Source organism: Chelonia mydas, chromosome 3 (genome assembly GCF_015237465.2).
Source record: "Chelonia mydas isolate rCheMyd1 chromosome 3, rCheMyd1.pri.v2, whole genome shotgun sequence".
Classification (NCBI taxonomy): Eukaryota; Metazoa; Chordata; order Testudines; family Cheloniidae; genus Chelonia; species Chelonia mydas.
Genome location: NC_057851.1, coordinates 38,652,476 through 38,678,100, shown reverse-complemented (window position 1 = coordinate 38,678,100; position 25,625 = coordinate 38,652,476). Strand labels below are relative to the sequence as shown.

Sequence of the window (25,625 nt, the reverse complement as noted above, 5' to 3'; positions counted from 1 at the left end):
GTGAATGTATGTATATATAGAAAGGGGGTTTCTGTGTCCCATAGGTATACCCTATGCCCACCCCTTATGGTTCAGTCTGATTAATTCAGCACAGGTTTGCTGTATGACAAATAAAGAAGTTTAAGTGATGAAACTGGAATTACACTGAATTCTTAGGGAACGCAGTGGAAGAGATCTTGGGGAAACCCCAACAGAAATAATCTGCTCTGTACTGACAGAAACTATGTAAATACCATGTGTCACAGCCATAAATGGTGTTAACTGGTGCTGCTCCATTAAATATAGTGAATTAGGCTGATTTAAAATCAGGTGAGCATCAGTTCCCACATACTGATTTCATTTTTAAACACTCTTTCTAGCCCTATTCACGTCATATTTTTCTTTTTTATTATTTTTATTTAGCCAATCACAACATGGACTGAAATATGTTAACGTCAAGTGCTTGGTGTTAAAAAAGAGCTTAGTTTTACTATGTCCATTTACTATGTCTATTTACACTGGACAATTGTTAATTTCACCATGAATTTGTATGATTCATTTTGGAGACATTCTCGGATAATTATTAGGAATGTACTAAATATCAAATTGTAGCATTTGGCTGGATAAGTGGAAATAATATTCGTTCAAAGAGAATTTAGAAGTTGAATAATGGAGAGAGCAGTAAATGACAATAATATGTATTTTATTTAATCATTTATTAAAGCAGAATGAAAGAAACAAAATCATATAAATATCTAGTCAACCTCATAACCTCACCAGCCTCCACATCTGGATGATATTGCTTTTTATTATATATTGTGGTCAATAACTCTTATTCATTTTTTGGGGGGAAATCACTGCAAATTTTCCATAGTTTTCATTAATCAAGCATACAGAAATTTCTTACAGAACCTCTGAGCCCCATGAAAGGCTGTTATTCTAATTTTCTAGAAAGGCATCTTGGCAATTAAGTTCACTGTGAAATGAATTATTTTGTCCTTCATAAAATTATCATTTTTATATTTCTAATAAATGAAGTCTGGGAAGGGAAAAAAAAACTTATTCTAAATCATCTTTTGCTTACACGATTGACCAAGAGAGTTATGATAACTTATGCCAAGATTTTCAAAAGTGACCAGTAATTTTTGGAGCCTCCCAATTTGAGATACTTTAACAGTGCTTAATTCAAAGTATTAACATTCATCACTTTGTGAAAATCAGGGCCCTTGAAGGCATCTCAGGTTGGGCACCCACAAATGGAGGCACCCAGAATCACCTGTAACATTTGAAAACCTTGGCCTCAGTCAATAATTACATGATGAAATTCCTTACTACTTTTTTCAAACAAAGTTTGTTGACACTTGCAAAATAATAATTTTAAAATACAAATTGCAAGAGTGAATATATACTTCTTAAATATATAGTCCACCAGTATCCCTCAATTCAGTCCTGAGCAGTAGAGGGTGGGAAGGGAACCCATTGATATAACAGAAATAAAAACACTGAATTGCTATCATATTGATGGAACATGCAGAGTGCAATGTCATAGGAAGGGACCAGGAAATAGCAAAGGCTCAGAACTTGTTAACTGAATGTATTTAGTTTATATTCTGTGTTATTTAATATATATGTTTCTGAGTTGGAAAAAATTGAACAGTGAAATGGCAAAATATGTAGATGACACAAAATTATTTAGGTTGGTCAAGACCGAAGGACATAGTGAGGAACTTCAGTAGGATCTAATTAAGCAAGCTAATTGAGCAAAGGATGGCAAATGAAATTCATTGTGGACAATAGCAAGATTGCGCATCCTGAAATAATATGAACCATCATATACACTACTCTAATGAGTTAGGAAAAGGTCCTAGTCATCATTATGGACAGCTCAATGAAAAACACTTTCTCCATGCATAGTGATTGTCAAATAAGGCAAAGGATATTAATGTATATTAAGGAAGAAACAGAATACTACTTAACATAATATCATTATATAAAGTGATGGTATACCTCACTGAATTCTGGTCATCCCATCTCGACAAGGATGAAGCAGAAATGGTAAATGTCCAGACAGGGGCAATGACATTTTTTAAAAGCCTGGACAGACTTCCACATGAAGGGACATTGAAAAGGTTAGGTTTGTTTAATTTAGAGAGGTATGAAGATGAAAAGGTGACATGAGAGAGGTATACATAATAATGAATGGTCTAGAGAACAGTCTCTGAGCGTTCCTGTTCATGCCCTCTTCCTGTACAAGACAAAGTGGAAACCCAGTGAAACAAAAGGCAACATTGAATATATTTATATGTAGGGTGGATTTCTTAAAAGGTTTCAGAGTAACAGCCGTGTTAGTCTGTATTCGTAAAAAGAAAAGGAGTACTTGTGGCACCTTAGAGACTAACCAGTTTATTTGAGCATGAGCTTTCGTGAGCTACAGCTCACTTCACGCATCCGATGAAGTGAGCTGTAGCTCACGAAAGCTCATGCTCAAATAAACTGGTTAGTCTCTAAGGTGCCACAAGTACTCCTTTTCTTTTTTCTTAAAAGGGAAATTCTGATTTTGCAGTTTTTTGGCATAATTTGCAATTTGACTGTCTCTTTTTAATCATACCATCTTCATTCAATATTAAATTACTTGAAGCTTGAATTACTTTGTGACTACTTACATCCTCAGTCCTCTAATATTAATCAAGAAAAACAAATTTTCCATTTTTAGTAGCTAGTCCTGTATATGTAAATAGCCCACAGTAAAAGATTTAACAATAGATTCCCACCTGACTAACACAGCTGGCCTGACTGAGTGTGCTCACTGCTCTCATATAGCTCTGATTCCTTGATCGGAACTTTGGGGAATTGTAGTTTGCGGAGGGATCCATGTTGTGGCCCCCAGGCACATCACTTGCAGCTTGAAGGTAGCTCTGACTATAAAAGAAAGGGGAAAAAAGAGGAGGCTATAAAAAAACTCCAGATGGAATCAGTTATGACACTGAAAACAGCAATTGGTATTAGCATCATAAATGCACTCCCTGGGACCAAATTCTTGATCAACGTAAAAGGCACAGTGCTACTGAAGTCAGGAGAGCTGCATCATTTAATATAAGCAGAGAATTTGGCCTTAAGTTTACTACCAAAATGATCTGAAGCATTCAGCATTTTTACTGTAAATTAATATCACTAATATTCCCCTGGCTACAAATGTTACATTTTACTAAAATAAAATGTGAACATCAATATGAACAACAACTACTGCAGGAATGGAAATGTATCTACAGGGATAAAAATCACTCTTCTCTGTCATCTTGTTTCATCAAGGTGCTGGATTTCAAGATGCCTTATAGGTTAAAAGTATCAATACATTTACAGAAGATCAAAATATCCTGTGGATCAGCTAAAGAACATGATTTGTAATGGCACACAACACAACAGCATAAATCTCCTGAACCGGTCTTTTTACAACACACCTCTCAAGGTACTTTTCCCTGAGTGTACTGTAGACCTTACACCACCACCATCACCTCCTGTCCCAGAGGATGGTCTTGTTTAAAGAGACACTGGCTATGTCTTCCCTGCCAAAAAAGTTTTCTTTTTTCTTTAAACTTGATAACTAACCTGCATTAAGTTCTCTTGCTCTCCTAGTGGAGAAAAGACACAAATAGGGTTTACTATGATGTAGCTAAGCAAGGTCAACACTATATTCCCAGCGGCAGCTGACCTCCCCTAGCTACATCACATTAAAAACTACAGAGCCGTGTCTCCAGTAGGATTTTACAGCAGGATACTGCATGTCATTATCTCGCTGTAAAGTCATAGCTTTTTAGGCAGCTTGAGTTAAAAGCAGCTGCCCTCAATTCTCCCCTTGCCAATGTCTGCAGTTTTACTACATAGGCCTGGTCTGCTATGCCCATTGCTGTAACTGACTTTTATGGGACTGGGAAGGAATGTTCCCCTCACTGCTGGATTGATCAGGGTGGGTTTTTTTGCCTTTCCCACAGGAGCTCACATACCCAGTGGGTAGGTCAGGAGTTTTAAGGTTCAAGTTGTCTCATCTTAACAGGTGTCCAGGTACTTGTTCTGTAGTGGGTCCAGTTCCGTGATACCTGGCATTGGAAGGGGACTCAGGGAAAACATCACCTAAGGAAGCTGAGGAATGGGGTTGGGGGTCCCAATGTATGGTACAGCAAGGGGATAACACCCTTTCCTCAGCCCCTTAACCCTCAGATGGGAGGAGGGCCGTGGTATCCCAGCAATGGGCTGGGATGAGCTGTGGAGGGCTTAGGGTCTGACTCATTTCCACCTAATGACTAAGAAAGGAATCATGCCCTGCACTGTACAAGCTGTAGTTCCTAGATAATTTAATACGTTTGCTGCCCACTTAAACCACATCCCTCACATCTTGTCTTTCCTTCCATGCTTCTGGGACAAAGATGCTCATTCCTCCCTCTCCCTTACACCTCATGCACTAGCACGGGCACTAAAGCAACCGGCACTTGCATTCCAGGCCTGGGACTAGATCTCTGCATGTTCACAGGGTGCAGGAAAAAGAGCAGTGAGCCTCCGCATCCATTTACAGCATGCTCAAGCACCATGCACAGTCTAGGCACACTAGGAACAGGGAACTCTAACGCCAACAAGATATGGCAACACTAGACTTCTTTTATCTTGAGTTAATTGGCAATTAATTTGAGGTAGTTAGCGCATTGGTGCCAGTCTGAACACTCCACAAACATTTGATGCAAACTACAAATATTTATTCTTTACCCCAGGTGAAGTAAAGTTCTTTGTCCCAAGTTAGCAGAATCTTATCATTATTAATTATTATTATTTGTATTATAGTAGCATCTAGGAGCCTCAATCATGGACCAAGACTGTACTGTGCTAGGCACCGTATAAGCAAGAACACAAAAATGGAATGCTAGGTTTGTTCTTTACCCACGGCAGATGGGCAATTAATTCATCTGAGGGTTAAAAAAATACCCTAGTACCAACAAACCTCAACAGTGTTAGGAAACTCAAAATGGGCTGCAATATGGTTCCTTTCCCCCTATGTTGGTATGTCATGGGGACAGCACATATTGCATGCACTCTGTTACAACATAGCATGTAGCAGCAGCTGCTCTGTGCTCTGACCCAACGTTGCTGGAGGCACGGTCTGCCTCATCATCCAACATACTGTGTTTGCACCACTGTACTTCCTCACCACGCCATTGTAGCAGTAGATTAAAGTCAAAGATTGCCTTTTTGCCAAAGAAAAATCACTTTTCTGATCCCAGTGTCTGCTTCTCAGCAGGCTGCTGAATGCTCTACATATATTATTGCAAATAGTGTTAAAATAAATTAAAATAAAAATCATTTTTTAAAATAAAATGAAATAAGCGTCAAAGTTTGGTTTCTAATTTGTCCTCACTGGAAATGTATTTGTAGATATGGGGTTCAATTAATAAACTTGTTATGTCATTTTTCTGCTGATCAGAATGTGGAATATGATTGCCCAATATTATTTATGGACTAAAATTGTGCAACTGTGACAGCCAAAGGTCACAGTTCTACCACTTGATCGAGAAGATAACTGTAATTTATTCTTAGTACCAGAAGATCTTATATTCTCCTCACAGACCAATAGCAGAGGCCAAGACACTGCTAAATGCTGGAGAAGGTCTAACATTCCATACAGCAGAGCTCTATAGTACATATACACACATTCCAGTCATGAGGGTTGCAGCCATTTCCTCTCCTCTTCCCCTTTTGTAGTGGTGGATGTTAATGGAGGAGATTTGGCTACCAGCTCTTTGCCTCTTCAGTTGCTTTCCCAGGAATCCAGGCTCTTTTCCCAATAGATAGCCCAGCATCCATAACAGGAACTGGAAACAAGGAACATCTAGCTCTGCCTAGACTATCAGCAACTGCCCTGCAGAGCACAGTGTGAGAACCACTGCCCTAAGAAGAAAGGCTTAGGGGTTATTGAGAATTGCTCAGTGCAGATTTCCTATTCTGCCACAGCACTTAGCATACTAAACTGGTTGCTCATGTGCAACTAAAGAGGGCAACATGCTGTGTTATGATGATATAACTGAACAATGGCATGGCATGGCATCTTCTGGAGTACTGCGAACAGATTTGGTCATTTCACCTTGAAGATACAGTGGATTTTGAACACGTCCAAAGAAGGACAAGAAGGATAGAGACACAGCAAGAAAAAACTTAAGAGCTAGCAAAAACTATTTATTTACCTTTGAAGATGCCCTTAATTTTTTTCTTTTATCTTTTTTCCCATTTAAGGGCAACCACTGGACACTGTATTTATCTCAGGCTTTATTTATGCTTGGAGCTCAGGGTGTGATTTCCATCTTGTGTAGATGCACCTGCGCTAGCTCTACTCAAGCCAGTGCAAGAGAAATAACAGCGTAGCTGGGGTACTGATGGTGGCTTGGGCTAGCCACCCGAGTATGTATCCAGTGGGTCTAAGTGAGTATATACTCAGGCGGCAATGGACAGGCAGCAATCAGCTGGCTTGCGGCGTTTTGGAGGCACGAGGGAGGAGCGAGGACTTGGCGCACAGGCTCCCCTTGCCTCCCGAATGCCGCAAGCCAGCTGACTGCCCCGGGCAGGAGGGAGCTGGAAGGAGCGAGGACCCAGTGTGCCTTCCCCCTCCCTCCCCTGCCTCTGCCCACAGCAATCAGCTGGCTTCTGGCATTTAGAAGGGAGTGAGGGGGAGCCTGCGCGCCAAGTCCTCACTCCTCTCCCCCCCCCTCGCCTCCAAAACGCTGCAAGCCAGCTGATTGCTGCTGGGGGGGCGCAAGGGGGGAGGCGTGCCGAGTCCTTTTGTCTGGCAAAAAAAAATTTCCCTGGAACCTAACCCCCCCATTTACATTAATTCTTATGGGGAAATTGGATTCTCTTAATATCATTTCACTTAAAGTCGCATTTTTCAGGAACATAACTACAACGTTAAGTGAAGAGTTACTGTATTTAGGAACCAGGTCTAATTTTATTTATCCTGAAAAGGAAAAAAAGAGGAGATTTGAGAAAATTATGAAAGACTTAGTGAAATGTAATCTGTCCATCTTTTCCTCCTACCCAATTTTAGAAGAAGAAAAAGGAGATGCTAAAAGAAATTAAAGGGTAGTAATGTATGTTTAGAACCAAAGAAAGGAAGGATTTTTTGTTTTATTGTTTTGGCTTTTTTAAGGTAGCATAATATCTCGTCAACCTGTGGAATTCATTGAACCAAGGAGTAAACATAAAAACTAGTGTGGCTGAATTTTAAAAGACTGGAATTGCTAATAACATCTGCAGTTAGGCAAGATAAGCTAATATCATGGATGATCAAATATCATGCTGTGCCTAGGGATCCATTTCCTCCAGCATTACATATCTAGCTTTGTACTTTACAGCTGAATTTTCAAAAGTAACCGCTGGTTTTCTCTGCTGCCAGAGAAAATAACAATTAGTTTGAACCTTTGTGTCTGCTATGGTCTATTGCTATTTTTATTGCAAAGCTAATTTGAAATCAATAATTTTAATCATTATTTTTAAAGTACGCATTTCTGAGGAGAGCGAAGTGCTAACTTCATATGATTTATAAATGGCCATATCTCTTCAGACTATCATCACAAAAGGGTCTTCTGTTAAGTTAACAGCAAGCACTTTTATTTTCAGAAATCTGCCTTCCTTTACTTTTTATGTGGCCGTTAAACAGATACAATGGACACAAAATATATTCACATTGGTACAGTCCAATCCTGGGCTTTAGCAGATTTTAGGCAGTGCTACTCACTGGGAACAGGCTGTTTTAACTTAGGGCTGGTCTTCACTACAGGGAGATTGATGCTGCAATCGATGCAGCAGGGGTCAATCTAATAAAGACCTGCTAAATCAACTGCAGAGCACTTTCCAGTTGACCCCGGTACTCCACCTCTCCGAGAAGAGTAAGAGAAGTCGACTGGAGAGCGTCTCCCATTGATGCAGCACAGGGAAGACACAGGCGTAAGTCGACCTAAGCTATGTCGACTCCAGCTACATTGTTCACATAGCTGGAGTAGCGTAACTTAGGTCGACTTACCCCGGTAGTGAAGACAAGCCCTTGGACACCTCTCTAGAGTTACAGTGGGAGTTGGTTCAGCCTCTGGAGCAGCCCAGGGCTAGAAGGGTGCAAACGGTATGTTAAAACCATGTTAGTTGCACTCCCCAGGGCTGTGAGTTCTGTGCTTAGAGGCGAAGCACAGAATCTCACTGTTGAGTTCTTAAAATTCCACCAAGTTTATGAAAGGTGTGTCTGATTTACAGGAACCCAATATCATTCAATGGAATTCACTCTGAGGGCAAAACATGCCCTGTAGGACATAGGTAACTGTAATGTTCCAACACTGTATTTCTGACTTTTTAAAAAAATGTCCAGGATCACCACCATATTAGTACAAAATCTAAGAATGAATGATAACGTTAAAGAAAATACAACCACCTTTAACTGTCAGTAAGTGAGATGCAGAAGCATTATTTTGTGATAAAAAGGTTACATAAAATTTGTTAAAGACCTGAGGCTTCACACTTAACAAGCAGGTATATTAATATTAGCAGTGTTTCATCAGTCATCATAACCTATTTTATTGAGGGATTTGCATTTCAATGGATATTCATTTCTCTACCCAGATGTATCTTAATTCAATGTTTGGATATGCATAAAATAGCTCAGAAACCTGGATCTTACAAATGAACAGTGCCATTCTGTAGAAGCTGAGATTCACACAGTAATTGTGGAGCCCTGCTGACGTCAATGGGGCTTTCTGCATGGGAGAGTGGAAGTGCCCACCTTCAGTCAATTGCAAACCCAGGACTGTAGATACTAAGTTTGACTTTCCCTTAAGGATAGCATAGCTATTTTGGGTTCCTTGAAATATAGCAGGTGCCTATAAATCTAGTTAATTTCTCTATAGTGGAAAATTTACTTTCTATGCTTTGCCAAACTATAATACTTTCTTTTTGGTCTGACTATGATAGAGATCAGGTTTTGGGCCAAATGAAATTAAAAAGGTTTTCTGCATAGGAAAGTAGCCATCCATTTTCCTTTTTTGACAAACTCATCTTAGATATTGCACATTCCATTTATTAAAATGAGACCATGTTAGGAACAGGGCATAGGATGCTGTTTCTTTCCCTGTGAAATTTCTATTAATTATTGGAAGGAAACGGAGGTCCTCTTTTTTATGTCAGAGAAATTTAATGCCTTCTTAATTCTGTAATATTATCTTTAAAGGAACACTTAAAGATGATTTAATGGCTGGTTGTTATGGTGAACGATCTATGATGTAAAATTTTGAAATTTTTTTTTAAAGTTGGTTCTGTTTAGTTGTGATTAATGTATTTAGGCAGGAGCACGACCAACACTGTGATTTATATCATAATTCAGTATGCAGAATATTTTTATTGTAGCAATTTTCTAATCATTACCCTCACTTCATGCTTTTCTTCCCAAAACGGTGGCCTACAGAAATCAGAGATACAGGGTAAAATTGTCAAAAGCCTCTACATGACTTAGGCACCTAAGTCCCATTGACTTTCAATTAAACTTAGGCTTCTAAGTCACTTAGGTACTTTTGAAAACTTTACCCATTTTCTCTGACAGGCTGCTTCTCATATTCTTCTGCTTTTACTTGATTTATTTTTCCATTATGTACATATCTATATTTTTGTAACAGGCCCTAATTCAGCAAAACACTTAAACATGGGCTAAAGTCCATCTGTACTGAACAAGGCACGTAAGCATGTGCTTAAGTTCCATTATAGTTGATGGGATTTAATCACACAAGTACTGTACTGAATAGGGCCCTCACAAGATGACTTCATGTAACTTAAAAAATGAAATAAAAGTCACATCAGGAAAACCAGAATTTAATTTATGCATTTTTTTCTGCTTCTCTAACTAAAAACCCCCTTTTTTTTCAAATTCTTGCCTCTGGCAGAGAGCATTTATATGCATTGACTTTTTATGGTAGGAGATTAAATAAGAAAAACAAAAACGCCTCTTAACTCAGCCTTTTAAATTAAAAGAAAAGTAAAAGTAAGATACAAGTTGAGAGCAGAAGTGAACAGGCAACTTTGGGAAAAAAGGCTTTGTCATCAGAAGTTGTAAATTCATGGTTGTGATACTTGCCCTTGTACATGATTGTTTCTGTACATCACTGGGATGAATTACAGCTTTGTGAAGCTTCACACACTCTTGTCAGAGCCTGAAGATTTACCCCCATCACCCACTGACATTCCCATCCTAATCTGGTGGCTTTGTATTTCAAGCCAATAACATAGTGGTAGTGTTCTCTACTGGTCAGGAGTTTGGGGTTAGATTATTTCCTGGGTTTGGAATGAATGCTGGTAAAGGGCAACATGCTCAGCAACTGGGGGAACAAAGGTATCTTGCATTGATCAAGAGCAACGACTATTCTTTCTGCAAGGAAGAATGGATGGGATTTCCTTCTGAACCCATAAAACAGTGATACTCAACAGGTGGCCCATGGGCCAAATGTGACCTGTCAAGGCTTCCTGTGTGGCCCACCAGCTCACCTTAAAAATATTTATAATTAAATTTCCAAACAGTGATGATCGGCCTATCATTTGCCTATGACTTCCTTAATAAGTAACTTACTGGCAGTGCTTAATTTGTAATGAAAGAAGTGCCGGGCTCAGTCCTGGCAAGCCCCGGCACAAATTAAGCACTGGCTGGGTGGCTGGAGAATGGCCGGGTGCTGGGGTTATGAACTGCCAAGCTTAGAGGTGCCGGGACAAATTCAGCCCCAGAACAAATGAAGCACTGCTTACTGGATCTTAAGTTCTCAAGATCGCATTGGCTACGATTGAGCTAGGACACCACCCATTTTTCATTAGTGATGGAAATGGAGCCAAAAATGAATGTGAGTGGGAGTAAACGTCATAAAGTCGACAGCAAAAAACAAGCTTTTAACCCAAACTGGACAGCAGATTTTCTTTTTATTATGCCACCTCATTTAAACACAAAACCTTTGTATTTAATATGCCAAACCACCATATCCATCTATAAGATGGTCAACATGAGCACCAATTTGAATCAAAGCAAAGTAACTTCAACACGGCTTATCCTCCTGGCAGTGTTGCAAGGTGTGACAAACCTGAAAATCTGAAGTCTTCATATCACACTTCAAATGTCATTCTTACAACATCATTGACTGTGCAGGAAAAAGCAACAGCTGCTCAGAGACATCCCGTGCCTACTGATAGTGGGGAAGCAGAGTGAGGGTGGCTGGCTTCAGGAGCGTTACTGAGATCAGTCTGTGTGACCATGCTCAGTACAAGCAAAGCAGCAAATCCTGGGGGAAGGCACGTGACCCTGCATGTCCCCCTCTCCCATGCATTGCCTTTGCAGCTGGTTCTCTTTGGATAATGTTGGTACTAGCTAAAAAGAAAAAGCCTTTCCTGGATGCCAAGTCTGCGAAGGAGTGCATGTTGGAAATGCTGGAGGAGTTTTTTCACGGAGACAAAAACAAAGATGACATTTCATTGACATTGTGAACCATGTGAAGCAAGATCCCTCTCTGATTCCACGGCAATGTGAAGATTGGAAGTAATTTATGAGGATGATTTGTCAGTCCTCCTTTCCAATAAAAAAAAAAACGCCAAATACATGTCTCTTGCAGTGGACGAATCAAGTGATTTAAGTGACACTGCCCAGCTATCACTGTTTGTTACATTTTACGAGGGTAAAATTTTCAAGGAAGAAGTTTTGTGCTTAATACCATTAGAAACCTACACAACAGGAGAGATCATTTTTGAAAAGGTAAAAGGCATTTTTGAAAAAAACAGTTTAGATCTGCAGAAAGTAAACTTACTTGTTACACATGGAGGTCCCTCCAGGACAGGGAAAGAGAAGGGCTTTGCTTCACATTTGGCAGCAATACACCCATCATTCACCAGACTGTCCTGGGCGGTAATTTGTCTGGGGACTTTAAAAAAAGAATGGGTCTTGTAATCAGATTGGTGAACTACATATGCTCAACTTCTAGCTTGCAACATCATCTTTTTAAAGCTCTTTTACTTGACGTTTCAGACGAATATAGTGACCTGTAGCAGCACAACGTTAGTTGGTTAAGTGGGGGATACATGTTACAAAGGTTTTTTGAACTTCAGAAAGAAATAATATAATTTCTTTCAAACCACGAGACCAACAAGGGTTGCAAGTTCTTGGAATTTATGAATTATGCCCCCTCTATGTCACAGGTAGCTTTTCTGTGGGATATTACTGGTCACTTCAATTTCCTCAACTTGCAGCTCCAAGGCTGTGCAAGCAGTGTTGGGGAATCTGTTTGAAAAAGTATGTGCCTTTCAGAGGAATCTTGACATCTTTCAGACAAGCTTAACAGGAAAGATGTTGCACTTTCCCACATGTTGTGTTGTTTCTACAGATGAAATTTAGATGAAAACTGAAGTAGAATGAGAAAGCTTGACACATGAGGCCTGGTATGAAGCTTAGGGCCTGAACTAAAGTAGTCAGGGCCTGCTGATATAAAGCAAAATCAGGCTGTGAGCCGAAGTCAGGTCCTGTTACAAAACATGCCTACTTGCAGGTTCCCAGAACAGGCAAGAACAGGGCTGGTATTTCAAAAACGCAAATGTTCCTAAGAAGTGCTATGCACAGGACACTCACGTAAACACATTCCAGAAGGGTGGTACCAGAACACCCTGATATCAAGTATAGTCTACACACACTTTCCGAAGATAATAGGGACACACTGACTCCTCCTGAAGATAAGATCAGGATGACAGCTGATGGATAGAGATGTTTTGATCAAATTGAACCAACATGTACAATGCAAAGAGTGGTAACTAACCATGTCAGAGGGGCAACAAGTAACTTATTTGTAACAGTATATAAAAGAGGGATCACAGAAGGTGTGTCTTTGTCCAGCCGAGAGGGGAACAGAAAGTACCGCTGTTCACTGAGCTGAGTCCATTGTAATGGGCATACATTGATCCAGGAAACCAGGAACATGCTTTGTTGACAATAAACCTGGCCAAGCGTTTTCGCTGCTGATCAGAGTCTGTGGTCTTCTTGGGCAGTTCCATCAGAGCCTGCTGTACAGGTTATCTGGCCAGAGCCAGTGCAGCACGCAGAGAACACACACATGAAACAAACAACTGATGACAAAAACAATGCACGAAATTCTAAACAATCTGACTGAAAATTTTAAAATGTGATTTGAGAATCTTAAAATTCCCAAGGATTTGCTTTTATTTGTTCATGAACGGTTTGCTGGCTCTGCTAATGGACCTTGCCCTTCTGATGCAAAGAACATTCTTGATTCAATTGATGACGATGTCTTTCAATTAGAAATTGTAAAGTTTCAGAGCTCAGTTGTCTTCAAAGCAAAATTGAAAGAAGTGAGACTTTGTAATTTCTGGACTCAATAGGCTGACCAGTTTCAGAATAGCCAGAATCTAGTCTTTTAATGATGTTCAAATCAACGTACCTCTGCAAATCTGGATTTTTTACCATGAACATCATAAAAAACCAACATCACAATCATCTGACAGGTAAGTATCTTCACTAATGCACGCGCCTTGTCCTGACCTCCTACAAATCACTCTTCACAAAGCTTGCCAGAGATTGTTGATGTCACCTCTCCCATTAGAGACTGCCAGAAACAAAGGTAATAATGTTGATTTATAAACTTTGTTAGAAGATAGAACACTAATACTTATGTTGCAATTAAGGTCTTTATGTATTGGCAGCTGAAGTTTTTTTTGTTTTTGTTTTTTTGCCAGCCTTCTGCGCAAATGGCCTGCCTCTTGTTATAAAATTCTCAAATGGGTCCATGGGTAGATCTAATTGAGTATCACTGGCATAAAAGATACTTTTTACTTTACAGGCTCATGGATTCCAAGGCCAGAATGAATGATTGTGACCTCCTGTATAGCACAGGCCACTTAACTTCCTCAAAATAATGCTTAAATTATATCTTTCAGACAAACATCCAATCTTGCTTTAAAAATTTACAGTGATGGCGAATCCACCATAACCCTGGTAAACTGTTCCAAGGGCTAATTATTCTCACTTAAAAAAAAATCACACCTTCTTTCCAGTCTGAATTTGTCCAGTTTCAACATCCAGCCATTAGCCAGATGGCTTGCCCTTCAGCACTGCAAAACATCTCTTTTCCCAGGGGCTAAGCCTGTTACCCCTCAAGCATTCTCTCCCAACCCAGGGAGCAGTCTAACCCAGATCTCCTGAATGACAGTAGAGGAAGTAGCTATGCCATTGGCCTGGCAATTGCCCTGTTAGTTTGATAAGGCTTTGTAAAAAGCTATCTTGTTCTTGGTAAATCTCCACTTTCAGCCCTTTGGGTAAGTCTACATGGGGATAAAAAACTCGCTGTATGACTGCCAGGGCTGGCCTGAGTCAGCTGACTTGGGCTAATGGGGCTCGGGCTGCAGGGCTAAAAATTCCTTTGTAGATGTTCAGACTTGGGCTGGAGACCAAGCTCTGGGACCCTGCAACCCCAGCCTGAGCCTGAATATCTACACAGCAATTTTCAGCTCCAGAGCCTCAGCCCTGCAAGTGCGAGTCAGCTGACCCAGGGGAGCTGTGGATTTTTTGTTCCTGTATAGATGTACCGTCTGAGACTCCTAGCTGGCTGCTGGTTCACTGCAGAAACTTGGAAAGCTGCTAATGAAGTGTGCAGCTGGACTTCTACTGTCAGGAGGATGAAAAAAAGCAACGATTAATAAAAAGAGCAAATACAAGATTAACATAATTTTTCTGCAGCTAATTATTCTTCCCATCTCCTCAACTGAAATTATTCCCTCAGCACCACACTCTACAGAAGCCATGTCTAAATAAATACAGAACATATTTTAAAAAAATAAGTTTTAAACTTAACAATTTAAACAGGGATGGATCAGCTACATGCAGCAAAGGGTGACAGTGAAATAGTGTATTAATTAATATAGCATGGAAGCAGGATTAAATTTGGCCCTGCATGATCCTTCACAAGACTATACAAAGACAAGCTTCCTGTCTGCATGCCTACCAAGCAGTCTTTCATGAGAAGGATGCTATATCCAAACTCACCATAACTGCCACCACCCTGGGATCATGGGGTGCTGGCCACTGTCCGAGGCAGATGATTGCAGAACAGATCCGGTACAACAAATTCTATATTTCTTTTTTGTTCTTATGTTATACTTGGGCTATAAAGGGTTAAGCTTCAGCAGGAAGTTCAAACGTTTTAAATGACACCATGCAATGTCATACTTCCTGTTCACTCCAATGGACTCACTCACACACATAGACAGGAGAGTCTCTCCTGAATACAGAATACTGAGTACAGCCAGGCTAGATTATAGCAGTATCAATACTGTGCTTATTTCTTGTTATTGGTCAAATACATAATTTGTCCTCAATACCTGTCAGATTCATAAATTAAATATCACAACACATACCATATATATCCAATGCATATGGAGGATCTATTGCTATAGTAAAGTCTGTTATTTAGAGAAGCAGTAGGCAAAATATACACAACACATTGTCATTTTTATTGTTACCTGACCTAGCTCATTTTCACTTCACTCTTCATATTTACAAAGGTAAGTTTCTCTTGAGGTGCTTCAAAAGCATAATGGAAAACTCTAGCACCACATGATTATTCATCTGCATGACTGTTGCCAATAAGATCAGAAATTCTATAACTTGAGGTTAAATGCTTTTCTACCAGCAAACAGTGGATTGAATGGAAAAAGTTAGTGTTTTACTTCCTAAAGTCCATATTTTGATGTAGGATCCCAGATTATATATCAGACAGCCCCCTTGCAAACCTAACCACAAAGCAAAAAATGTTGAATTTTTCCACTCCTGACCAAAGGAAGTCAAGACAATTTCCAAGACAAATATGAGCATTGGCACTATTCCAAGAAGGAACAAACATGAAATAGGACAGATATTTGAATCCGCTTCTGTTTCCAACACAGAAGGCTTTTTTATATTATATTTTACTTAAATGCATTAAATTACACTGGTAAGTCTTTCACACAATGTTATAGCAGTAGGATTTGCACTATTCTAGTGTTTGCTTTGTGTATCATAATACTATTAAAAGAAAATGCATCTGTCAGATGAGAGACTAAGGGACAGATTTTTAAAGGGATTTAAAGGTATGCTATCTTTTGAAAAAGCCACTATCGGAGCCTACCTGCATCTTTAGCCACCTAAATACTTAAAAAACCTCTTCCTTAGGGCTTGTCTACACTTAAAATGTCGGTGCAGTTTTTTTTTTGAGTCAAAGACATTAGTGCTCTTGTAGAGCTCAATTCTGAACCATTTTATGTACCGGAACAAGGGAGTAAGGAGTATAAGTACCTACTTACTTCTCTGTACAAGCTACCTGATCACTGTGGACAAGCCAATCAATGCAGCTGAGCTGGTGCATCAGGGGACATAACTGTATCTGGTATTGGGCAAGTTGATACCAGGAATCAGAAAGTGGCTCGCAGTCACAATCTTGTTCATGGTCTGGTCCTGAAACAGTTCACATACGTGCTGCCCTTGGCTCAGGGCTTGTGGCAAAGCCACAAATAAGCCTTTAATCATTTTCTACAATGCTAAAATGAACCTGATCCTGCTACAATTGAAATCAGCAGCAAATCTGCCATTGATTTCCGTCATTTGTAGTATACTGCATTAGTACTGTTCTGTGTTTTTAATATTTTGGTTTTGTACAGTATATTTGCAAAACATGGCAAAATCGATAGACTATTTTCACAATGACCTACTGATAAGCTCCTGCATTATGAATACAGTGGATTATAAAAAGCTGCCCTTTATAACATATATCTTATTTAAACGTGTAATTTTTGATTTCTACAAAGAGAACAGAACGTCCTTTACGTTGCATAAATAAATAGCACACTACACTCTTAGAACTGTCTTCTGAAGCAAGATTTTAGATTCCATGTTGCTTTCATGACATTGGTTATTGTTGGTACTGTGAACATTATTTTTCTTCCAATCTGCTAACTAAATTCTTTTATTTAATGAAGCCAAACAGATGATAATTTAATTGAGGTTTTTTATTATTACTATTATTATTATAAAAGTGTGCATCACCAAGGTACTGCATATATGGTAATATCTACAGCACAGTTAATGGATAAAGGTCAAATTGTCAATCAGCCTCAGTCTCAGTTTCTTCGCTTGGTGCATTTCTCACAGAATTCCGAAGCTATGTGGAATGTCCATTAATGGAAGTTGCAGAGTTGGAGCTATGCTACCACTTTGAACATTTACCTCTCAAAAATACTCCAATGTGTAGTGTTGTAATGGTACATTTTTAAAAAAAGACAAAAATAAAAACCTACTAGAAGCATAAGGCTGGCTCCATTATGTAAATACATATCCAGACAATTATAATATGTAGAATCATAGAATATCAGGGTTGGAAGGGACCCCAGGAGGTCATCTAGCCCAACACCCCGCTCAAAGCAGGACCAATCCCCAATTTTTGCCCCAGATCCCTAAATGGCTCCCTCAAGGATTGAACTCACAACCCTGGGTTTAGCAGGCCAATGCTCAAACCACTGAGCTATGTACATTACTTATTTGACAGACCACCCATTATGGATGCTCAGAAAAACACGTTATACTGTTTTTTTAAATGAGTGTGATACAATATACTTGATACATGGGAAAGTTGCAATATGGAAAGAATCATGTTGATAACGAAAAGTTATAGATGACACAAATGTAGTATTGCTGTATTTTTTGCTGTGTGTATTTATCTATTTATATATTAAATATATATATTTCATGAAACCCGTTTGTCGTAATCACATCAAAACATCATAAAAAATGACCTGAGTCATTGTGGCTTTCAGTAAGATATGTGACAAAGTTTGGTGAAGCTTACTTTGGGTGATCTCCAAGTGGTCTCTGTCCAATGGATTTTAATAATGACTCTGGTCGAACTGCTACCTTTGGTGATGTTTTAGGGCTAGTGTCAGAATCTCCGCTTTCCTCATCTCCCATGGCTTTAATATAACTCCCACTTCTCATTCTCCTGCAGGGGATCTCCTCGTCTTTACCGCCAACAGGGTACCCTCCCCATTCATCTTGAGGCACCTGGTACCAAACACAAAATATGCAGGAATCTCATCATATTTTAAGAGACAGCCTTAGATATTCCATACTTCAAAGACATAGTCATTTAGGTTTGACTCTTCAGGCACAATGACACTGGGTAAAATTTTCAAAAGTTCCTAAGTGACATAAGAGCCTAAGTCACACTTTTGAAAGTGGCTTATGTGCATAGGAGCCTAAAACTCATCGAGAGTCAAGCACTTCTGAATACTTTACCCATTATCCTCATATTGGGATTCTGTAGCCTTTCAGACATACCATCGCTAATGAAATATAAAAAAACTACATTTAAATAACATTAAGATGTAGTTCTGTTACAACCTGATGGAATTCAGAGAGATGGCTACTGTTGTTCATAATTCAGACTCTTATGAAACAAGCGTAATGGCGGGAGTTTTCTACAGTAATTTTTGTAAAGAACGATAAATAAATAACTCAGAGAAGGCTGTAGTATAATCTCATTCTATACCAGCAAAACAGGCAATTAATTACTAATACATACATTTTAGGCAGTTTTTGAAATGCTCATTATGTTTAGTTACTAGACAATCCATCACTCCTCACTAGCTTTGTACATCAGGAGATCTAGGTTCAAATTCTGACTTAGGAAACAAGTGAAAATGAGTTTGATGGCTACATGCTCATAACTGTCTGCATCACAAATCTTCCAAGTAATTCAGCATGAGATGAAGTCTCTACCCAACGTAAACTCAGAATTGGAAGCAGTGCTGTTTCAAGCTATGATATGGGCATGCAGAAACTCACATGGTTAAAATTAAGGGCATACATCGGTGCTTTGCTAGATCTGGGCCATAGATCTCAGCACCTTGGAAGATCAAGCCCTTTATCAGCATAATGCCTTCATATATTATATAGAACCATTAAAAATATATATATATAGATACCCTATAAAGCTGGAGGACTGCGAGGTAAGAATTTATAGTGGAGATTCTGAAAAGTTAGAAGGTCTAGTCAAGTCTGTCAAACTAAATATATTTGGAGCTGATCCAAAGTCCATTCAGCTCAATAGAAAGGCTCCCATTGACTTCAACAGGCCTTGCATCAGATCCATGGAGAGTGACACCAACTTATTCTCTCAGCTCCTCACTCTCCAAAATGCACTCATACCCCACATGTAGGTGAGCAGGACTTGTGCTGTGGACCCCATCCAAAGAGGGTCAAGGGGGAAATGAAAAAAGAGGAGGAACAAGGGGAGGGGGAGAGAGAGAGAGACAGAGAGACAGAGAGTGAGTGGGAGGGAGATGCTGAACCAAAGACAGAGAGAGAGACACACACACTCTAAACACTAAAGGTAACACTTGATAGGGAGAGCATGCGCAAATCAGAAAAGAAAAACAGCTTGAAAAGAGAAATTGTATTAGAGAAAAATATACTCTGAAGTATTTTAAAAGAAGAAAAAACATAGGGAAAACACCGGCAGGAGAGAAGAAAGAAAAGATGCAACAAGAAGGAAGAATAACAAATAAACAAAAAAGTTGCCATCTGAAGCACTGGAACAAATCTTAAAGTTAGCCAGATTTGGATTCTGGAAGGAGATGATGGGAAGCTAAGAGAAGAGGGTGATTATTTCTCCCCAAGCTTGAGATCTCTAGATACAATAAATCACCCACATTTTCCTTTTAAAACTAAACACATATGGAAGCTCTCTGTGGGGAAGGATTTTCAAGGTTTGCTGAGAACTCAAGAATATCTGCGAGCAGTGTTAGGGTAACAGATGGAAATCTTTAACATTTTGAAAAATCAATACTTTTTCTTAAACTTTATTACAACACATCTGTCAATTCTCTTGACTGCCAAAGACTGAACAATATATTGCTAAAGAATTAGATCAGTAAATTCATTATGATGAAATACTTGATACCAAACAAACTTATTTATACCTTTTGTTTTGTTGCTAGTGTTCTGATGCCAGCATGGCTACGAACAAGGTTCAAGTAACTGAAAAGCATTCTGGTTACTGGCATAGAAGTGGGTTCCTATGTGCTTTATTTCATTTCTCAATTTCCAACATTAAGGATGAATTGCAGCCTCTTGTCTAAACACACTTTTCCAAATGTCCATAACTTATTGTAACAACTTGATTTTGCTCTGAGATTTACACTGCTTTGTCTCAACTCTAAGATGATTTTTTTTTTAAAAAAAAAAGTGTGAGAAAAATCAGGTCAGTTGTTTTTGAGTTATTCAAGTAAGAAAAAGCCTACTTTCCCCATATGCTCCAATCTGAAATTCTGTACTTCTACAACTCAAAAATGGCTGAAAGCTAAACATGTTAAAAACAAGTTTATATTTTGAGATTCTTATTTGCGACTCAAGCTCAACTCAAGCCTTGTTTGTAAAGTTATGAATGTTTAAAGTTTGCAATTTCATCCTAACAGCAGTTCTACCTAGAAAGCTGGTAAACAGCTTTTCCAGGACAAGTTTTCCACCATGGACACATTAATATTTCATCCTGTTTGGGCTGATTAGATTTGTATGGCTAAGTGACCTGATACAGATAAAGTTGGTTTTGCAGCTAAGTTCATAAGGACACTGGAATCAGGAAAAGCCCTCCACCGAATTATTCTTGCATGTAATATAACAGAGAGAACACAGGTACACCCAGAACCACTCTGCCCCTTTTACATTAAGAGCCCTTACTGGCTAACAAAAGACCCCTGTGATTGAAGAAGGTGATTGGTAGTCCAGTCCTCAAAAAGGAAAAAAACCTTCTGGAAGATCCAGAAGAGAGAAAAGGCCACTAACCCCATAGCAAGTGGTAACTGTGAGTGGGATTTTCCGGATCCTGGGTAGAAGGAGGGATGTTGCATAGTGGCTCAATGGAAACATGTTTTAGTGGGGTACACATTTCCTCACATGGGACAAGAGCCAAGCCCCAGAGAAGATAATTGGAGTCTTTCCATTGACTTCAAAGGACCCTGCATCAGCCCCTGTGAACTTCTTCCTACAAGATTTGAAAAACTTGGCAATACTAAAGCTCAGCTTCAGTATGAGCAGGTTCAAGATTCACTTCGGCTCTTTGTACAGTCATTATACTGTAGGTTAAACACCTGCATTTTTTTTTTAAAATTCAGCCCATCTCAGATGCCAACATTTTCCTGAACCACAGCACAGCACAGCATGAACATAGTTCTCCTTTTTTATTATTTTGAAACACTAACAAAAATCTGTGACAGATCGTGTAGGGGGTATTAAATGTATGCATTCCAAAACGTTAAAGTGGTTTTACAGCTTGCAAAAATGCCTTTTACAATAGTTATCAGCCCCTGAAATTCCCATCTGCAGAGTTTGCAGCTGCTAATTGGGAATAATTACCCTAATTACCTACTTGCATATAGTGATGAGTGCTGATATTTATAATTTCAAAAGAGCCTTCTTCCTGTTCTAGATGTTCACATAAAAACTTGTATTTGAAGTTTTTATCCACAAAGCAATAGGACTGCATATTACCATATGCATTTTCCTTCAAAAGAACAATAAGCTGATAAGGTCAAGATCTTTTTATTTAATTTGTCATTTGCTGCTGATTTGGTTATAACAATTATGGACAATGATGAGTTTTCTTTAACAAATTCTGTGCTCTCATGGTGTGAGGAGGAGAAGGGAGTGCAGGAGTTAGGGAATCTCTTCATTCTTGTGTTCCTGTTCCACTGTGGGATCTTAGGCTAATCACATAGGGTCAGATTTTCCAAAGAGCCCAACCCCAGCATTTGAGATCAGATTTTCACATCAGGCTCAGCTTCCATTTAGGTATGTAGCTAATTTCCTGAGTTTCAGAAGTGTTCCACAGTGCTGGACTCATACAAATCAGGCTGCTTATTTGGTGTTTAAACAGGAGCTGATGGCTTTTGAAAATCTGGCCTCAGTTGTGGGTTCTGAGCTCCTTTGAAAATCTGACTGTAATCTTTGTTGCTGCAAGGTTAAAATGAGAATTACCTACCTCACAGAAACACTGTGATGTTTAATTATCATGTAAATGTAAAATGCTTTGAAATTTTCAGATGAATGGGGCTATATAAGTTAAAATTATCATCAAAATCTTACTTTATTAAGATAAATCTAAAATCTTATCATCATACACAATCTATGCATGAAATTAGGCTAGAAATATAAGAACAAGAGTTGAAGCTGTAGCCAAGGATAAAAGTATCAGGTATATTTAGGACATAGAGATGAAATTAATGTTGTAACACAAGACCTATAGTCCCCAGGCTTGTAAAATATTTAGTTTAGCCAAATTAGACTTTAGGAGTTAGGATAAATTACCATAAGTAAGTCAATAGTAAACCTGCTGAGCTTCTGTTTATGTTTGTGATATGCTGATGTTTTGAAAATAACTGCTGAGTTTGAAAATAACTGCTGTACTATACCTACAAGAGATCTGTAGACACCACAAGATGAGGTAGGTAGAGTGAAATGTTGGAGACTTCCTTAATTGCCTGTTCCTATGGTGATAACATGACATAAATGTTAATGAGTATTAGTGGGGTGTGGAAGTTCAAATAAGGAAAAGGGGTTAAAACCTTCATAAATATGTATGAACCCCACTCAGTGTCAGCATAAGACATTATAAAGGCTGTACCACAGTCTGTGTGTCTTGGGGTGGGAGACTCTAGGATGGCAACCTAGATGATGATGATGGTGACTGTGAGGACTAACACTTCAGGTTTTTCCACAAGGGATGATGTAAGTAATGCAAACATTGTGCATTTTGTACTGGCCTCTCTACTTTACCAGATTGCAGTGTGTATTGTTTTGATGGCTAAAAAATATAATCGTTATAGAAAGAGAACTATGTAGTCTCTGCTGGGCATCATGGGGTTCCCCCTTCTATTGATAACCGCTCTACTGTAGTCAATCTTGCGGGCTAAACTCTCACAGATTATAGTAGAGGTAAACCCTCACTTTGGGATGGGTAATTGGTTAAACTAAGTAACTCATTACTATAGATAAGGCTACACATGCAAGTCTTGTTTTCATTTAAAACTTTCTAAGCCTGATCAAGAAGATGCCCCAACAAAAAGGAGAGGGCAAGAACTAAAATTTAGATGACAGATTCCTTTCCCCACCCCCAATCTAAGATTTCTTCAAGAGTACCCAGCATGTCATTGTATATAGCTATAGATGGGCAGATAAATGCATGCACTAGAAACTACTTCTAGATGTGTAGAAAATGTCTCTGCAGCCATGAAGAAAACTTCCCAAGATGATGGAGGAACCATTCAACTAGAGTGCTAGCTTTTTTGAAAGACCCACATGCTTCTTCAGAGGGTCCCTATAGGTGAGGGTAAGCAATTCTTCCTAGCATAACCATCCACTACAGAATCTACATTAAGGCTAGTGCCCACACTCTGATTTTGTCATGAGTATAACATGTATAATTTGGAGGAAAAAGTGTATAAATTAAAGTAGATATTGATGCTTGCCTGAATGTTTACTAGTATTTGGTCTGCTGTGTGGGAAGCATGAACACTGATGAGCTTATTCTCTTGAGAGTTAATAGGAAGTACCCAGCATTCCTATGAAGAAGGCTTAGGAGAACCTTAGAGGTTTGCACAGAGCTGGCAGTTTCTCCATGGAAAACTGCCAGGACTAGTCTGGAACTTACTTGCTAGTCCTTGCTCTTGTTTTGCTCTTGGATTTCTCCATTTTGTTTTCTCAGAAAACCCACTTTGGAGGCCTATCCAATCAGAAGAAACTAAACTAGAGAAAGTTCTGGAACCAGAGGGAGCTCAGTCATGCTGTTTTTTTGGAAGACACCTGAATCGCTGTTCAGAAAATCGAAAAGGACAAAAATACTACCCTGATCTAAATGTTTTCACCTTGGGGTGACGGTGATGGCTCTATAAAACCCAAACTGAGTAGACTATTCCTGGAATTAGATGTGAAAGGACAAGAAGAATACTGTGAGCCTGACTGATAGATACACTGAGACTTGGATTCTTAATAGCTTCTCTGTTTGTTGCTTTTTTTCCTGAAGCTTCTCCTTCGCTTTGTGACTTTTCTCTGAATATAGAGGGCTATGCTTTTTGTTTTCTCCTCAAGCAGCACCTGTTCAATAAGCATCTAAAGACAATATTCTATTGCTGCACTTTAAAAAGAAAATAAAAATAAGAGATTCATTAGGCATTGACTGTTTTCCTTGATTTACTGTGTCCTTGGAGGGTAAATGCCACAATGTCATGCTTGGCATTGTGGCAAGCTCCTGTTGGCATATGAAATATTTGCAGCAAAATTTGAAATGGTACAATTGAAAGTCTTTTCACCTTAGATTGTGGATTTGAGAATTTGGTTCCAGTTTTGAAGGAAATATTTTTTTCCTGAGAAAACACAAAACCTTGTGAGTAAATGTTTTTTGAGCCAGTTACTGGGCCAAAAAAAAAAAAAAAAAGGGGAGAGAAATTCTATGAAAAATATGTATGCAATTTTCCATAAACATAAAAACGCAAATAACTTTATTGTCACAAATTCTAGAATCAGATGTCTCTAACCCCATACAAATTTGACTGGCTCTATCTCCTCCAGCCCTATTGACTATGACTCTCAAGATTTTGGAAGTAGGGAGGAGTTATAGGATGAATCTGTACCTATAAAGAAGGCCTTGTTTCCTTAAATACATAACCTTTTATCTCCTCAACACCATTTTCAGTGCACATATCTTTCTCAATGCACATATTATTTAGTTATTCTGATTTTTTTTAAAGTGCTGATTCATTGCTCTACGTACATGTATTATATAATTAAAAACATTCAAAATGCTTTATAAAATGTACCAGGAATTCCTCCTCAACATCAGTGAAAGCCACCGCCTCCATTCCCTTCAAATTTCATAAGCCGCCCCCATCCCTGAGCATGTGGGAGAACAGAGAGATCTTGCAGCATGCCCTGAAGATCAACTGACACTGTCAAACAAGTGGGTAGTTAATTTCAGAGCTGAGGACCCCTTGCTGGGAATGTCCTACCAACAACTCTCCCATTTAAACCAGGGGGACATCATCGTGAGAACCTCATCTGATATAATCTGTCATGGTATCACATGCAGAAGGAGGTGGTCAGATAGATCCCAAACCATTTAGGGCTTTTATAGGTCAAAATCACACCTTCAGTTGCACCTGGAAATGACCTGGAAGCCAATGCAGATCACAAAGCACAAGCGTAATATGCTGTGTGTGAGACACTTCATGAAGAAAGTCAGCCGATACATTCTGTATTAGCTGCCATTACCAAACTTTTTTTTCAAGAGTAGCTCCAAGCAGAGCACAACTGCAGGAACTGAAATTTGAGGTGAAGAAGACATGGGTCCCATGTATTCATGGATTCTGTATCCACAGAATATCCACTTGCTACAGAACTGTGCTCCAAAATCTCAGCTTAAACTGAAAGACATGAATCTAGTATAAATATATGAAGTGTCACCTGCCTTACTCTTCAGAGAGCCTGGAAGCAAAAGCTCAAAGAGACATGAAATGCCCCAATC

At 39.1% G+C, this 25,625-nt stretch overlaps 1 protein-coding gene across 5 annotated transcripts in view; it reads right to left on the bottom strand.

Annotated features, from left to right (window-relative positions):
• Positions 1–25,625, bottom strand: part of DLGAP2 (DLG associated protein 2) — a 694,939-nt gene that overhangs the window by 62,462 nt on the left and 606,852 nt on the right. For all 5 annotated transcript variants that reach the window (XM_043542330.1, XM_007058741.4, XM_043542329.1 and 2 more), the window contains 2 exons: positions 17,901–18,112; positions 2,751–2,898 (listed from right to left, as the gene is read on the bottom strand). In XM_043542330.1, coding sequence (XP_043398265.1) covers positions 2,751–2,898; positions 17,901–18,112 — 360 coding nt within the window. The remainder of the gene's footprint in view (positions 1–2,750; positions 2,899–17,900; positions 18,113–25,625) is intronic.